Raw genomic sequence first — 18614 nt, 5'->3', positions numbered from 1 at the left:
AGACCAATCACAAGCACTGAAATTGAAACTGTGATTAAAAATCTTCCAACAAAGAAAAGCCCAGGACCAGATGGCTTCACAGGCGAATTCTATCAAACATTTAGAGAAGAGCTAACACCTATCCTTCTCAAACTCTTCCAAAATATAGCAGAGGGAGGAACACTCCCAAACTCATTCTACGAGGCCACCATCACCTTGATACCAAAACCAGGCAAGGATGTCACAAAGAAAGAAAACTACAGACCAATATCACTGATGAACATAGATGCAAAAATCCTCAACAAAATACTAGCAAACAGAATCCAACAGCACATTAAAAGGATCATACACCATGATCAAGTGGGGTTTATTCCAGGAATGCAAGGATTCTTCAATATATGCAAATCTATCAATGTGATAAACCATATTAACAAATTGAAGGAGAAAAACCATATGATCATCTCAATAGATGCAGAGAAAGCTTTTGACAAAATTCAACACCCATTTATGATAAAAACCCTGCAGAAAGTAGGCATAGAGGGAACTTTCCTCAACATAATAAAGGCCATATACGACAAGCCCACAGCAAACATCATCCTCAATGGTGAAAAACTGAAAGCATTTCCACTAAGATCAGGAACAAGACAAGGGTGCCCACTCTCACCACTCTTATTCAACATAGTTTTGGAAGTTTTAGCCACAGCAATCAGAGAAGAGAAGGAAATAAAAGGAATTCAAATTGGAAAAGAAGAAGTAAAGCTGTCACTGTTTGCAGATGACATGATCCTATACATAGAGAATCCTAAAGATGCTACCAGAAAACTACTAGAGCTAATCAATGAATTTGGTAAAGTAGCAGGATACAAAATTAATGCACAGAAATCTCTGGCATTCCTATATACTAATGATGAAAAATCTGAAAGTGAAATCAAGAAAACACTCCCATTTACCATTGCAACAAAAAGAATAAAATATCTAGGAATAAACTACCTAAGGAGACAAAAGACCTGTATGCAGAAAACTATAAGACACTGATGAAAGAAATTAAAGATGATACAAATAGATGGAGACATATACCATGTTCTTGGATTGGAAGAATCAACATTGTGAAAATGACTCTACTACCCAAAGCAATCTATAGATTCAATGCAATCCCTATCAAACTACCACTGGCATTTTTCACAGAACTAGAACAAAAAATTTCGCAATTTGTATGGAAACACAAAAGACCCCGAATAGCCAAAGCAATCTTGAGAACAAAAAAAGGAACTGGAGGAATCAGTCTCCCTGACTTCAGACTATACTACAAAGCTACAGTTATCAAGACGGTATGGTACTGGCACAAAAACAGAAAGATAGATCAATGGAACAGGATAGAAAGCCCAGAGATAAACCCATGCACATATGGACACCTTATCTTTGATAAAGGTGGCAGGAATGTACAGTGGAAAAAGGACAGCCTCTTCAATAAGTGGTGCTGGGAAAACTGGACAGGTACATGTAAAAGAATGAAATTAGAACACTCCCTAACACCATACACAAAAATAAGCTCAAAATGGATTAAAGACCTAAATATAAGGCCAGAAACTATCAAACTATTAGAGGAAAACATAGGCAGAACACTCTATGACATAAATCACAGCAAGATTCTTTCTGACCCACCCCCTAGAGTAATGGAAATAAAAACAAAAATAAACAAATGGGACCTAATGAAACTTAAAAGCTTTTGCACAGCAAAGGAAACCATAAACAAAACCAAAAGACAACCCTCAGAATGGGAGAAAATATTTGCAAATGAAGCAACCGACAAAGGATTAATCTCCAAAATTTACAAGCAGCTCATGCAGCTCAACAACAAAAAAACAAACAACCCAATCCAAAAATGGGCAGAAGACCTAAATAGACATTTCTCCAAAGAAGATATACAGACTGCCAACAAACACATGAAAGAATGCTCAACATCATTAATCATTAGAGAAATGCAAATCAAAACTACAATGAGATATCATCTCACACCAGTCAGAATGGCCATCATCAAAAAATCTAGAAACAATAAATGCTGGAGAGGGTGTGGAGAAAAGGGAACCCTCTTGCACTGCTGGTGGGAATGTGAATTGGTTCAGCCACTATGGAGAACAGTATGGAGGTTCCTTAAAAAACTACAAATAGAACTACCATATGACCCAGCAATCCCACTACTGGGCATATACCCTGAGAAAACTGAAATTCAAAAAGAGTCATGTACCAAAATGTTCATCGCAGCTCTATTTACAATAGCCCGGAGATGGAAACAACCTAAGTGCCCATCATCGGATGAATGGATAAAGAAGATGTGGCACATATATACAATGGAATATTACTCAGCCATAAAAAGAAACGAAATTGAGCTATTTGTAATGAGGTGGATAGACCTAGAGTCTGTCATACACAGTGAAGTAAGTCAGAAAGAAAAAGACAAATACAGTATGCTAACACATATATATGGAATTTAAGAAAAAAAAATGTCATGAAGAACCTAGGGGTAAGGCAGGAATAAAGACGCAGACCTCCTAGAGAACGGACTTGAGGTTATGGGGAGGGGGAAGGGTGAGCTGTGACGGAGCGAGAGAGAGTCATGGACATATACACACTAACAAACGTAGTAAGGTAGATAGCTAGTGGGAAGCAGCCGCATGGCACAGGGATATTGGCTCGGTGCTTTGTGACAGCCTGGAGGGGTGGGATAGGGAGGGTGGGAGGGAGGGAGACGCAAGAGGGAAGAGATATGGGAACATATGTATATGTATAACTGATTCACTTTGTTATAAAGCAGAAACTAACACACCATTGTAAAGTAATTATACCCCAATAAAGATGTTAAAAAAAAAAAAAAAAAAGACAATATGGTACTGGCACAAAAACAGAAACATAGATTAATGGAACAAGATAGAAAGCCCAGAGATAAACCCACACACATATGGTCAACTAATCTATGACAAAGGAGGCAAAGATATACAATGGAGAAAAGACAGTCTCTTCAGCAAGTGGTGCTGGGAAAGCTGGACAGCTATATGTAAAAGAATGAAATTAGAACACTCCCTAACACCATACACAAAAATAAACTCAAAATGGATTCAACACCTAAATGTAAGTCCGGACACTATAAAACTCTTAAAGGAAAACATAGGAAGAACACTATTTGACATAAATCACAGGAAGATCTTTTTTGATCCACCTCCTAGAGTAATGGAAATAAAAACAAAAATAAACAAATGGGACCTAATGAAACTTCAAAGCTTTTGCACAGCAAAGGAAACCATAAACAAGATGAAAAGACAACCCTCAGAATGGGAGAAAATATTTGCAAATGAATCAATGGACAAAGGATTAATCTCCAAACTATATAAACAGTTCATGGAGCTCAATATTAAAGAAACAAACAACCTAATCCAAAAATGGACAGAAGACCCAAATAGACATTTCTCCAAAGAAGACATACAGATGGCCAAGAAGCACATGAAAAGCTGCTCAACATCATTAATTATTAGAGAAATGCAAATCAAAACTACAATGAGGTATCACCTCACACCAGTTAGAATGGGCATCATCAGAAAATCTACAAACAACAAATGCTGGAGAGGGTGTGGAGAAAAGGGATCCCTCTTGCACTGTTGGTGGGAATGGAAATTGATACAGCCTCTATGGAGAACAGTATGGAGGTTCCTTAAAGAACTAAAAATAGAATTACCATATGATCCAGACATGCCACTACTGGGCATATACCCAGAGACAACCATAATTCAAAAAGACACATGCACCCCAATGTTCATTGCAGCACTATTTACAGTAGCCAGGTCATGGAAGCAACCTAAATGCCCATCAACAGACAAATGGATAAAGAAGATGTGGTACATATATACAATGGAATATTACTCAGCCATAAAAAGGAACGAAATTGAGTCATTTATTGGGATGTGGATGGATCTAGAGACTGTCATACAGAGTGAAGTAAGTCAGAAAGAGAAAGACAAATATCGTATATTAATGCATGTATGTGGAACCTAGAAAAATGGTACAGATTAAACAGTTTGCAGGGCAGAAGTTGAGACACAGTTGTAGAGAACAAACCTATGGACACCAAGGGGGGAAAACCGTGGTGGGGTAGGGATGGTGGTGTGCTGAATTGGGCGATTGGGATTGACATGTATACACTGATGCGTATAAAATTGATGACAAATAAGGACCTGCAGTATAAAGAAACAAACAAACAAACCTAAAAAACAACTAATACTAAACTTTCTTTGGGTTATTTGTATGGAAATATGTTCATATAAATGTTTCAGACATTACATGAAAAAAAAATATATATATATATACACATTCATATGTAAGGACTCTGCAGATGAAAGATAGTTCTATGGCTCATAAGAAATGCTAAAATTGGGCTTCCCTGGTGGCGCAGTGGTTGAGAATCCGCCTGCCGATGCAGGGGACACGGGTTCGCGCCCTGGTCCGGAAAGATCCCACATGCCGCGGAGCGGGTAGGCCCGTGAGCCATGGCCACTGAGCCTGCGCGTCCGGAGCCTGTGCTCCGCAACGGGAGAGGCCACAACAGTGAGAGACCCGCGTACCGAAAAAAAAAAAAAGAAAGAAAAACAGGAATGCTAAAATTAAGAATGGTAAAAAGATTGATGTAAGGGGAGAAAATAAACTTCAAATCCACTCCTTTATTGTCTAATTCGAAAACATAAGCCACCTACTAAAATGGCATTTTCATTTAAAATGTGTCTATTGAGAATAGCAGAACAGACAGATTAGGTACAACCAATGTGAAGAATAAAATTCCATTGCATGTGACAGTGCTTTGCAAATTATAAGAGAAAGGAAGTGTTCGTTGTAATATTAAAAAATAACAACTACATTATGGTACCTCTATATAATAGAATTTAATGCAGTTAATTAAAATGATATTAGAGAATAATAGTTAATAATATATATATATAGAAAAGTATCCACAACTTACTGTTATGTGAAAAAGATTATAAAACTATAAATGTAATGTTGTAATATTTTTGTGAAAACCGATGTCTGTTGGTTTGTGTGTGTACATAGTCACATCCTAAGGAAAATCACCAAAAGACAGTTATCTCTGGGCTAGAATATATATTTTTATTTTTCCCCTCTAAGTATTCTCCAAATGGGCTAAAATTCTTATTTTCTTATTTTCCTCTGCATTTTCTAAATATGCCAAAACACACAACTTTTATGTCACATATAATAAGAAGAGAGTTGAGTCTGAAACCTCAATGTATAGAATGATAAAAATAGAACTTTCTCCTCTATTAGCAGGGAATTGTCATTATAGCTCATCCTATTCTATGCTCTGGGATGACTTCACTTTCATAGATGCACAGTTGTATCTCACTGCATACACAGAGCTCTGGGGAACATGGCATGCAATCCAACCACCACAAAAGGAAAACAATATTGCAGCTCATTTGGATGGAGTACTCTTACCACATTATCTTTAGCTCTACATATGAGAAAAAAAGACCAGCAGCAGAACTTGTGGAACTGGTTTCATAGAACCCATCATTAGATGATCTCTGAGATTCATCCCAAGTCTGTGGTTCTATGACTCTATGAATAATAACTAATAATAGCTATAAAATATTATGCATTTAAATGTATTAATCACTTATTTTAAGCCAAGTCCTACATCAATGGCTTTATACATGTGTCCTTTGATGCTCATATGTTTTCCTACAGAAATCATCACAGTCATTTTAAAGACGAAGACACTAAAGCTATCAAAATTACATACTTTTTTCATTTTCACCCCTGATAGGTTGCTTGAGAAAGTTTCTAATCTATATCTATCTTTCCACAAAGTCTGGGCTGTTTACTACTTTCCGACTACTACTTTTCTGTCCTACTTTTCAGAATGCTTATGACAGAGGGAACAGTCAAGTTGCAGTGAGCCTGGGGGCTTTGAGAAGTCCAAGGTTGGATTCAGAACAAGGTAGGTGAAACAGTCATAATGTTCCTCATCATCCTTGCTGGTCTCAAGTAACAGTGGGAATCCAGCTGATGGGCTGAGGGGGCAACTTAATCATTTTAACATGGATTCTGATGAAATCTCCAACATCCATTACCACAAAGGATCTGATTTCCATTCACCAGGATGGAAAGCTCCAACCTCACCCAGAAGCTCTAACCTGTGCACATGGGCATGTGTGGGAATGTGAGCATGTGGTATACAAAGAAAGAAATGATGCTTAGCTAACTTTTTTGCCATTTGAAGACTATTGGCTGGTTTATATTTAAGCCTTTTCTAAACTGCTAATAATATTGCCTAGAAAATATTTTAAACTGATTAACTACCTTGTCTCAGCTCCATCCTGTCCACCCTCTTCCCAGTGGGTGAAGATGCTCATGACTTTGTTCTTCCATTTAGTTGTTAGGTGACTTTTAGCAAATTATTTAGACTTTCTGAGTCTCCATTTTTACTTCTTTGAAAATGTGAAAATAATACTTATATGGATTTTATAGCATGAAATATGTGAATTTGAAATATGTGAAATATGTGAAAATTCTGAGAATAAAGCATAGAATAAAGTAGATACACCATAAATATTAATTTCATTTCTTTCTAGTGGGCCCAAGCAATATGCTTTAAAATGTGCAACGTTATCCAATTATTGGTCTCACAGAACTAATTTTATAGAAAAAGTTATATGTGGACTATATCAGTTTCACAATGAGGTAAATCCAACTTAATGCATTTAAACTTTATTACAGATACCACAACACATTTATTGCTCATAAAGAAAAATCCTTGGAATATATAGCTGGAACTTTACACACAAAATCTCAGATGATAGAATTTGACACACAAGGTTAATGCTTAGAATTGTTTTAGCTGTCTCTTACAATGAGCCACTAATTATATGTGATTGGTCTACTTGTCTTTCTCTTCTTGATTTCTTCTAAGTTTATTCATGCCCTCTATTGTAAAACTGAGGCCTTTCTAAAATTTTCTTAAAATGTTATGCTATGAATCGCCTTACCATTCTATGAATTACTTTCAATAAGATTATCTTTTGTTTTTTTAACAGTTCTCTGACAAAAATGAGACATTTATACTAACTTAATTTTTCGGGCAAATGCATCAGTGGCCACAGAGATTAAATAACTTTCAACAGGTCTCATAGCTAAAAAGTGACATATTTAAGCTATTTTAAAAGGGAAAAATCTTACAATGTGGCAACTTAAAGTATCTGATTCTAAGAGTTCTTATGAACATGAGGAAATGAAAATTTTGCAGGGAAAAAATCATATAAATAAAGCTGATACAATCACAAAATGAAATAGACAAGATATTGAGTAGATCTCTCATTTTCTAGAAGCATGCATCAGGAAATGATAAGGAAAGATACACCAAACCAGGCCTTTAGGAGATTACAACTTAGCATAATTTTTAGTTTTGAAAAAATATTGCTAGCATGCAAAGACAGAGTGAAAAATAATTACTTTGTGATATTTTTAGTACACATTTATTTCTTTCATGTTCTTTTATGTTTTTTGGCAATAAGCCATAGAATACTCTCCCCAAGTAAGGTTTTGGATGAATTCCTAAATTAAATCCACAAAATAAGAAACAGGCAGAATATTACTGATTGATTCCAGACCTGAAGAGCATAAAACAAGTCTGTTTAACATAAGTAAACTGGAAATGTTGTTGCTTATCACTTGTATCAGAGTACAAATGAAGCATTTAAATATTTTAGAAACTAATGTAAGCTTCCCCCTTGGCTAAAAATTGAGTCCAAGTAAATCAGTATAGATTTCACAAGTAATGAGCAAAAATGATTCAATTCTTCTGAGTCTGCTCATTTGCATTTTCCTGAAATGGTTTACTCTGTTGATTTATGAGACCTTTATATGAACATGATAGTTAGCTGAGAGAATTACATTTAATTGTTGTCACAGCTATAGAAGTAAAGGGCTTTGTAAGAGAAATGTTATCACTGGAGATGCCTCATTTGCAGCAGTACTCAATTTGGGATTAAAAGCTATGGTATTGGGGCTGGTTCAGCATGTATCTCTCTCTTAATCCATAGGGAGTGAGCTGGGCTGTCCTTGCTCACCAAGTCCACCTGCACCTCGTTAGAGAGCAGAATGTTTGCATGCCACACCACAAGATCCCCACAATGACATAACTCCATTCAGAGACTGGCGTGACTGGGCTGGGTTTCCCCCACTCAGCTCTTGTATCACTAAGAATCTGGCAGCCAGTTCCGTCCTGACAGAGTTTACAGCATATATTGGTGGATTCTTGTCCACCAAGCAGAGCATCTGCTTTAAGAATTAACGAAAGCAGTGTCGAGACAGTAAGGTAAGTGCTGTTTTAACTATAGCACTGGGGATGCTGACTGTTTGGGACGGTGTTTATTGTAACAGGAACAGAAAAAATTCCAGAGCAACTTTGCCAATTGCTATTCAACAGCAAATCCACAGTTTTGAGCATTTACTTTCACATTTTGCTTAATATACTTTCCATGATTTATGGATTTGAGATACATTTTATACAGTCTATAATGCCTTACTTAGCTAAGGAAGTTATAAAAAGTTTCAAGGTTGGAATGAGAAAATTAGACACAGTGAAAAAGTATGGCATTTAAAATGTTTGCTATTTCATGCTAATTAGTTAAATATGTTAGTATTGTTAGAACCTAATTTTGGAGCAAAGAAGGGCCATTTCAATCAGTCATCAAAATATTTTGCCACAAGTATGTTGCTACAGTTTGTTATAATTTGCCATAAACATTTTATGCTGTTATAAAATGTGAGCTAAAGGATTATTTATTTCTATTTTGTTAATTTTAAAGATTTGGATTGTGGATGTATGTCTTAAGAAACAGGAACATGTTTTAAAGAAATTCTGGTAAATATGATTTACTTTTTGAAAAAAAAGCATTTTCTTCATAGCCACAGGTATTTGAAAAAACTGGGGGACAGTAAAGCGTGGTTTTGCTTCATAGTGGAGTCATTATACGGTTACAGATTCTCTTTGAATTCAGAGCCCTTGTTTTGACTTTGCCAAAAAATATGGAAGCATTTTCCATTACTATTCGCACTATAGTTCCCATGTCTAGTTTAGTGTATACTGAATTAAACTAAGGTGGAAGCTTATTAATGAAGTAAGAAAAATCTTTACAACATTAACATAATTGTAACTCGTAAAGAATCCTATAATTACATTAGCACTATGTAATAGATCTCATGGCCAAGTCCTGTCAACTAAATTAAATGACTCCATCATAATCTTAGAGAATAATTTACAAAGAATCTGGCTACATTATTTCTGTTATAAGAGTGACTCTAACAACGTTTTTGAGTGTTTCATCTGCTAAAATAAAGTGCTTTATAATTCCAAGTTAAAGCAAAGCATAGATGTTTAAAATTCCTGATAGTAGAAAATCCTGCTTATCCCAAACTACCTAGATCCAAAAGCTTGTACCATGTTTCTCACAGGAAGAGATTTTATTTTATGGTATCCATTGGAATGTGGATACTGCTTCACATTAACAATTTCCCTCCCAGAGTTACCAACTGCTCAGCTATAACTCCTCATTCTACAAAAGCCCAACTGTTATATCCTATTTGCCTTTACCTAAATTGCTGACCCAGTGCTTCCCCAAGCGATTGAAATGTACTTCTTTGAACCTCTCCTTAGAAAAAGGTTCATATGAGAAGATCACTGTTACAAATTGTTTTTAATTTATATTCTCAAATTTATCCTTTCCTACATGGCTCTTAATGCCACTGTTTAATACAGACTTTCCTCAGTTCCACATCTCTCCCACTTCCATTCAGTGAAAGCACTAAAATCCAGATAAGCAAACCCTGCCTTCTTAAATTTTGACATGAAGAACGTAGGCAAATTGTGAGTGATTGAAAGAAAAACATTCATTCGAATCTTTGAAAAGAATCTCATTCTCTACCAGTTAGACCTCTTTGTAGGTTTAAAAAATGTTTAGAGTTTGTGACATTTCCTTGATGAGTAAACATTAATTTTACTAAACCTAATATACTAAATATTAATTTTCAAACACAGTTTTGTAATGTGCTTAAAAGCATAGAATGTTAAACAAAAGGTGAAATAACATGCACACACCCCCACCAAGACTTCTGTTCACCTCCCTCAGAATCAACAACCATAAAGACATTTTTAAAGGAACATGCCACGACTGCCACCACGCCCCCTCCACACACACAGAAGACCAGCTTTCCTCCAGACAACATCACAGATTGCCCACGTTTTCAGTAAGGATCTACTTAATGAGACATTTCAATGATGTTGAATGGTGGGGTAGAGGGTACAATTTACAACTGTCTTCTCGTTTTCATTTCTTCTGGTTTTGAAGGTATTCTGAAGCAGTGTTCTAACATGGTGGTTAATGGGCACCTCCCAGAAACCTCTTGCAGGAAGATATTTAATTAAGGAAGGACCTAGAGAAGTTGACTGGGATAGTTAGGCCTGGCTCGCCCAGAAGGGGGCGCATGTGAATGCAATCTGCCCTGGAATCTGTTCACTTCCCCATCCGTTGTAAACATATGTCCTTAACCTACTCCTCAAATGCAAATTAACAAGACATCATTAGTGCAGTAAAAAAAAAAAAAAAAAAAAGCACTATAAAGTAATAAAATTCACATTTGCTAATGCATTTTCTTTCTTCTTAGTATACTTTTCCTGAAAGGATACTATTTTATAATAATACATGTTTCCACTTTATTTAGGATTCAAAGCATTTGCCAAAATGAATCTAGGTATGTTTCCTCTCCTCTTGGCATTAATTGGCTGTGCCAGCAGCAGCTACTACTATGAGGATTATGATTTCCCCCTATCGATTTATGGGAGATCATCACCAAACTGTGCACCAGAATGTAACTGCCCTGAAAGCTACCCAACGGCCATGTACTGCGATGAGCTGAAATTGAAAAGTGTGCCAATGGTGCCTGTTGGAATCAAGTACCTTTACCTTAGGAATAACCAGATTGACCATATTGATGATAAGGCCTTTGAAAATGTAACTGATCTGCAGTGGCTCATTCTAGATCATAACCTTCTAGAAAATTCCAAGATAAAAGGAAAAGTTTTCTCTAAACTGAAGCAACTGAAGAAGCTGCATATAAATTACAACAATCTGACAGAATCTGTGGGCCCACTTCCCAAATCTCTGGTGGACCTGCAGCTCACTAACAACAAGATCTCGAAGCTTGGCTCCTTTGATGGACTGGTTAACCTGACATTTGTCCACCTTCAACACAATCAGCTGAAAGAGGATGCTGTTTCAGCTGCTTTTAAAGGTCTTAAGTCACTTGAATACCTTGACTTGAGCTCCAATCAGATGACCAAATTGCCTTCTGGTCTCCCAGTATCTCTTCTAACTCTCTACTTAGACAACAATAAGATCAGCAACATCCCTGATGAGTATTTCAAGCGTTTTAATGGATTGCAGTATCTGCGTTTGTCTCATAATGAACTGGCTGATAGTGGAATACCTGGAAATTCTTTTAATGTATCATCCTTGCTGGAGCTGGACCTCTCCTATAATAAACTTAAAAACATACCGACTGTCAGTGAAAACCTTGAAAACTATTACCTGGAGGTCAATGAACTTGAAAGTAAGTAGAAAGCTGTGCCTATGATTGATTGATGTTTCCTCAAGGTTTTAAATGCCTAAGTTGTGTGACACAAGTACTGCATCTGGCTCCAGTTAAAAAAAATGAAAATGCCAACAAAATATTTCTCTAGAATATAGAATTCTAGCTTAGTTATTTATCCAATATCTGGCTTTGCTTTGGAGTGTCCAGATAAGAAACCATTAAGGTCATAGAATTTAAGCACTCATTTCTTCAAATGTAATACTCTGGGCTAATTAATCCTGCTGTGTTATCTCTTGATTTTTATCTGTTTATTATTTGCCTCCTTCATGACTTCGATTTGTGTCTACATTTATTTCTTGACAAGATGTAGCTGAGGGAGAAATCAACAAGTCCACAACCAGCAGAGGCTTTTACAGAGCCTCTGCTTGTCCCCAGAGCAGCCCGTGTACACTCATGGTCTCCTCTGACATTTTTACTTGGGACTCAACATGTTACTCCGCTATCATGACCATCATCTATCTCTGTTATCACTGTTATGGTTGGTGTGTATGGTCTTCATGGTGTTCTTATGAGTACTGTGAGAAAGTTTAAGGAGGAATATGATAAGGGTTTGGAATATTTTTTACTAGAGTTACAAAGCCCCTTTTCTTATACACAACCCTTCACCTCATTTGATTTTCCCACAGTTTCTCCTTCCTTTCTCTTACTTCCAGAGTTTATTTTTCATTTATCTACTGGGTGGGAGTTTGACCTATTCCACTTGAGCTGCTTATGTACTCTTCTGGTCTCCTGGGACATTTTTCAATTTAAGCTATAAAGATTCATATGGGAAATTGACATTCACCAATCCCTACCTTATTCTTTAATGGAAGTTGGAAGAAGAAAAAAACCTATAATTCACAGATGAAGTTTTTAAAATGAAAACTCAGGTGGGAAACACTGATTCACATAGTAAATGATTTTATAATAATCTATTGAAATTTTAAAATAATCTATTGAAATTGAACATCTTTATATTATAACAGTTGGTTCCCTTGTCCTACTGGGTAAGGATATTGGCACTCATCTGAAAAAAAAATTTCAGTGTGCCTTACTAATATAATTCTGCAATAGTAGTTCTGTAATTCTGCAATAGTTTCATGTAACTCCTAGTAGGGCTGGGGTGTTCTCATGAAGGAGTCCATGATTGCCAACTCTGCAATGCCATGTGTTCTTTCTTGTGTCTGCAAAGTTTGTTTGTCATATAATACACAGTCAAGCTATCAGAGCTAAACCCTTACAGCTGTTTCCAGGGCAAAATTCACTATGTGGCAATATATGGTCCCACATTATAAACATTTGTGGTCAGGAGGAAGGATACTCAGGCCAAAATGCTAATGGGACGTAAGATGTTTGAGGGCTGAAGAAATCCATTAGATTTTGTGGGTGGAGGTTAGCTGCAGAAGCAAGACTACCTCCTACTCTGAGACAAGAAAGGGGAGAGATATAGATGCAAGGGCATTTGAAGGTGGAAAAAACAGTTTTCATTGTATGAGTGAAAAGGGAAGAGCCAATGTAGGAGATGGGACAGATGGACTCTGCGAGAAATGCCAGCAGCTGCTCCATGCCTAGCTGAGACTGAAATCCGAATGCCCAGCTCATATAGTCATTTGAAAGTGAGTAGTTACCTTTCTCCCTTCCTTATCCTTGACACTTAGGTTTACATATTTCAGGAATTCTTGCCGTGTGACTTTGCATGTGTGTCTTCAACTTAGTTTATCTTGCCGCGTAATAATTATGCATACCAACTGCCCACCTTCTCTTAAGGTAATAAGAGTCCCTTAATGTTTTTCCAATATTAGGAAATACCCAGCCAAAAACAATTTGTCATATTTCAAACTTGCAACTTTAAGCGTTAAGCTAGTCACAGATCTTCCTAGTGTAAAGCAATTTAGAAAACAGAAAAAATTAAAAGGACGCCAATAATTATTTAGTACAAAGTATGTGCTAGCACTGTGTGAAGTGCTTTACATACCTTAATTAATGTAATCTTCATGCCACACAGTGTGATAGATATATCTAAAAAGAAGATCTGATAAATGTCTCAGATGGCAAACGACAGAGGTGAAAAACTAATATAGACCTAAACCCATGTTTTTTCCATTGTTCCATACTTCAGAGGCAGATACCATAACCAAGAACCCTGGAATTTGACAGATGAGTTACTTAAGACAACATCTTAGAGGAAAGGACTGCAGTGTGTTTGGGCTTCCACTGAAATCTTTGTTAGCTAGAGTTGAAGAATGAAAGAAAATAACATGATACAGGACCAGATAAGGTTAATCTGAAATACACTTGGGCAACCATAGGCAGTTTCTATATACATACACAGACCATGCTATCCAGTAACCTTCTCAGTGTCCATTAAAAATTAAATCAGTTGTTCATTTGTGGCAGCTTTTTGACCACAGAAGAAAAGGGCATGAGCTGAGATGGTGGACATTCCATGATTTGGTTTTTGCTTTGGGGTTTTGAATCTTTGTCATGAAGTGCGGTTGTTGGAAAACTGTTTAGAGTTCATTTATTTAACCCCTTTTATTTTAAGAGGCAAAAACCCAGAATACTTACACGGTGAGATTGCTCATATAACAGCACCAATTTTAGGTTTCCTCAGGCTAGACTTAATATTTCAAACTAAAGCTTAGACAATATGACACATTCACTGAGTGTCCTTCTATAAGCAAGTATTTCTAAATCAAGAACTTAAAGTTCTCTTCCTTGAAACATTTCATTAAATCTTCTGACCTACCGTAAGTATTCTTTACTAAATATTGCTGGGCTATTTGGTAGTCTGAAATATTCCTTTAGTAGTTCCAAATTCAAAGATACATCAAATAAGTGGGAAAAAGTTTTATTGGATATTATTATAGATTTGAAAGTTTTTAAAAATGATGGTTTCAAGCCCATGTACTAAAAAGAAAAAAAAAACGATTGAAGTGTTTCATTCTTTAATTTTCCAGAGTTTGAAGTAAAGAGCTTCTGTAAGATCCTGGGACCATTATCCTACTCCAAGATCAAACATTTGCGCTTGGATGGCAATCGCATCACCCAAACCAGTCTGCCACCGGATATGTATGAATGTCTACGTGTAGCAAATGAGATCACCGTTAACTGATATCTACTAATTCCAATTATACTGAGATATATCCTGGAACAGCAGTTTATGGTTATGTTTATTTGTGTGTCAGTTTTTCTAGTATTCATTTTTTGTTGCTGTTTATTGCTTCCATACATTTCAAATTCTGAGGGAAAATGTTTTGTAAACATTTTACTACTTTTTTAAAAGAAAAGATGAAAGGCAGGCCTGTTTCATCAAAAATACAGACACACACACACACACACATAGACAATAAAATGAATGCTTTATTTGTAAATTTAGTGGGTTTTTTCCTATCTCTTGTCAAATGATGTGAAAAGCTTTCTACTGGTTTCGTGGAAGTCAGCCAAGTTTTATAATTTCTAAACCTTAACTTAATGTGCCAAAAAGCATGGATTACATGCCTATGGGTGTTTACTGTCTTGAAGCAAATTATCTCAATGTTCAAATTTGTTTAGCTGAAAAATAGATGGTAAATTTTGAGACAAATGATCTTGCAAATTAGACAAAATTCATGAAACCACATACAATTAAAGCAATATTTTTAGTGTTAGGAATATATATTTACCTAACGAAACTTTTCTTTTCTAGAATTATTTTTCACTCTAAGTCATATGTATGTTTCTTTTTGATTATTTGCATGTTATGTTTAACAAGCTAATAGCAAAATAAAACATAGCAAATGGCATCACTGTGTTTGACTTCTTGTGAAATTCATAACTCTCCTATAAAAATAGATAAAATAATAGATTAGAATTCAAAAAAGATCTCTAGCCTGACATATTTTACTTATGTTAAATAGAATTTTTAATTAACTAAATTATTTGCTTCTAGCATCCACCTGTAAAGAGTTTTTAAACACATCTTACAATATGTACTTAAAAGTGTGCAGATCCCAATTGTGTCCTACAGTTCAACTCAGTTCTGACAGTATGTGCCTGGAGATAGTGTCGGATTGTACAGGTTAAGGGTTCAGTCCTACAGGACTGCCCTCCCTCCCCACTTCAGATGCCAGCTGAAAGTCCAGATTGTTACCTCCACTTCTGACCAACAAGCTATACATCAGAGGTTCCCAAGACCCTGTCCTGGACTTGAGGAATTTGCTGGAGCAGCTCACAGAACAGGAAAACTCTTTACTCACTAGATTATTCGTTTATTATAAAATGATACAACTCACGGGGGACTTCCTTGGTGGTCCCGTGGTGAAGAATCCACCTTGCAATGCAGGGACACAGGTTCGATCCCTGGTCGGGGAACTAAGATTCCCACATGCTGCTGTGCAACTAAGTCTGCGCGCCACAACTGCTGAGCCCACGCGCCTCAACTAGAGAGCCTGCGTGCCGCAAACTACAGAGCCCACATGCCCTGGAGCCTGCGTGTCACAGCTAGAGAAGAGAAAAAAAACGCGCACACCACAACTAGAGAGAAGCCCATGTGTCACAATGAAAGATCCCGCTTGCCGCAACTTAGTCTCAAAGCAGCACTCCCCCAAAAATAAATAAATGAAATAAAATGATACAACTCAGGAACAGCCAGATTGAAGAGATGCAAGGCAAGGTATGGGGAAAGGGTGCTGAGCTTCCATGCCCTCTCCAAGCACGCCACCCTCCCCAAATCTCCACAGGTTCACCAATCAGAAAGCTCTCTGAATCTTGTCCTTTGGGTTTTTATGGAGGCTTCATTTCATAGCCATGACTGATTAAACAGTCATTGGCCATTGGCAATTGAACTCAATCTCCAGTACCTCTGCCCTCCCAGGAGGTGAGGGAGAGCGACTGAAAGTTCAGACACTCTAATCATGCGTTGGATCTCTTGGCAACAAGCCCCCCATCCTTAGGTTACCTAAGAGCTTTCCAAAATCACCTCATTAACATAATAAAAGACACCTTATTGCTCTTATTCAGGAAGTTCCAAAGGCTTTAGGAGTTGTGAGCCAGAAACCTTGGACAAAGACCAAATATATATATAAGAAATATATTTTGATCATCTGAATGACCAAATATATATTTCTTATAAATCACAATATTACAGTATTTAAATCTCACAACTTCCTTGGATATTTGTCATTATTTCCATTCCTGTTGGTTTTACAGATTTATACGCAGTGATATTATATCAAATAAAAAGCAGCTATAAGATCTCAGCAGTCACTAGTTGGTTGTAAGCAAAAACAGCAGATAACTCCCAGGACTGAAAATGTTGAATGTATATAAAATTTTCAGAAAATGAGATTTAAAATATCACTTTATATTGAAACCACTATATTTGTAACATAACGTTAGAATTTATAATACAGAAAAAGTATATCCATGATTCTATACAATGGGAAATAGTAAGGCATATAATTTATAACTTCTACCTACCTAGTTAACAATAAAGCATATGGAGCCAAATGTTGTTCAGTCAAATATACTCATCCCTGTATGAGCGTATATATAGTCTCAAATGTGTCTAAAAGAAGGGCATCATCTCTCTCAAGTATAATTAAAACATTAACAGAACATTTTTAGTGAACTCTATCTTGTGGTAAAATGGTCTATCATCAAAGGACCATTATCAGTTAAGACAGCACTGACTGGATGATGTGTGACACGTATATTATGTAATTCTGAAAACAGCAATTTCCCTTGTAGTTAATGTTTGGTTGACAAGGACCAAATTAAGCACAAAGTCACACTTCTTGCAGAAGCATCTGAGGAAGACACTAGTTAGATACTGTTTGGGGACAGCTCCTCTTTCTAGCGGCCAGACCCCATCTCTCCAGGGCAGAGCTGGAGAAGAGAAGATACTGTTTGCTCTTTCACTCATGGTGACAGCCTTAGGGAGGAAAGGATATTGAAGATTCTTTATCTGCTCTTCTCTCATCCCTCCCACTCCCACCCCAGCTATGGTAACGTTTTCCAACATTTCAAGTGTATAATCAGCATGTTGAAATGATTTTCTAAATTCAGATTACCAAACACAGTACCCCAGATATACAGACCCGAAAAGTTATGCAACATAGGATTCCACATTTTTAGAGAATATAAGAATAAGTGATTCTTATACTGGTGGTCAACAATACACATTTTTAAGAACACCGACTTAGTGTGATCCAGCCACTGAAATCCCAAACAGTTAAAAAACAGAAACGTCCTTTTCTCTAGGGAAGCGGAATAGAAAGAAGCATGTCGTTTGCAGTACATGTACATGAGAAAAAATAATATTTTTCCTGTATTCTAATCTATTTAAGCTAACTTCATGAAGATAACATGTACCACTTCTGCCACCCAACTAACTCAAGAGTTGCTTCACAGATACTTCTTGCCTGTCTATGCTCTTTCTCTCCAAGAAAATGTACTCCATCGAGAGAGATGGCTTAGGATTTACTTTGATTAAATGTTCAAGAAGGTACCTAGGGGAAATGGTCAAAACAGGGTGAATTTAAAGCAAGAACTTCCTTGACTATCTCACTAACAACGATTCTGATTTTGTCTCCTTCTGGATAAACAACCCCATGAACGGATTAAAGCACTGATGCATGTGGATTATTAGTTTTTACTAAGATTGATTCATGGAGACGTAACTATCGACCCTGATTTGGCACAGGGACGTGGGGAGCAGGGGGAATGGAAAATGAGAAAGTCCTTCAACATCTCCATTTGAAAATCAAGGCTAAGTTATGCTTTTATGTTGAAGGAGAACTATGATGTCCTTGGGTTTTGAGGTTTGTGAGGAATTATCATGCCCTAATAAGTACAAAACTACAGATGGAAGACAGACCGCTAAATGAGCCAGAGGAATGTTGATTTCTTAGTTAAAACTTCTCCAACTGGTAATAGTTGTTTTCAGAAATACTGGAGAGTTT

The 18614-nt window shown here is 36.6% G+C and overlaps 1 protein-coding gene across 2 annotated transcripts; it reads left to right on the top strand.

Moving 5' to 3' along the window:
• The first annotated feature begins 8140 nt into the window (after positions 1 to 8140).
• LUM (lumican) lies at positions 8141 to 15455 on the top strand. 2 transcript variants are annotated; one of them, XM_027107173.1, is made up of 3 exons: positions 8141 to 8356; positions 10762 to 11649; positions 14631 to 15455. In XM_027107173.1, the coding sequence occupies exons 2-3, from the start codon at positions 10782 to 10784 to the stop codon at positions 14783 to 14785; spliced, it is 1023 nt and encodes a 340-aa protein (XP_026962974.1). In that variant the 5' UTR covers positions 8141 to 8356; positions 10762 to 10781; the 3' UTR covers positions 14786 to 15455. The 2 variants fall into 2 exon arrangements, with proteins under 2 accessions (XP_026962974.1, XP_026962973.1); XM_027107172.1 differs by lacking the exon at positions 8141 to 8356 and adding an exon at positions 10188 to 10287.
• Positions 15456 to 18614: the final 3159 nt, after the last annotated feature.

The sequence above is a fragment of the Aethalodelphis obliquidens genome, unplaced genomic scaffold, assembly GCF_003676395.1.
Source record: "Aethalodelphis obliquidens isolate GAN/ISIS:26980383/991018 unplaced genomic scaffold, ASM367639v1 scaffold8, whole genome shotgun sequence".
Lineage (NCBI taxonomy): Eukaryota > Metazoa > Chordata > Mammalia > Artiodactyla > Delphinidae > Aethalodelphis > Aethalodelphis obliquidens.
Note: the sequence above shows the minus strand (reverse complement) of the source record. Positions and strands in the feature narration are given on the sequence as shown.

Bases quoted from the DNA above. Each gene is read 5' to 3' on its own strand.
- LUM (XM_027107172.1), top strand. From the start codon at position 10,203: ATGCCACGACTGCCACCACGCCCCCTCCACACACACAGAAGACCAGCT. The intron at 10,288-10,761 runs GTAAGGATCTAC...CACTTTATTTAG, and splicing joins ACAGATTGCCCACGTTTTCA to GATTCAAAGCATTTGCCAAA. The intron at 11,650-14,630 runs GTAAGTAGAAAG...TTAATTTTCCAG, and splicing joins GGAGGTCAATGAACTTGAAA to AGTTTGAAGTAAAGAGCTTC.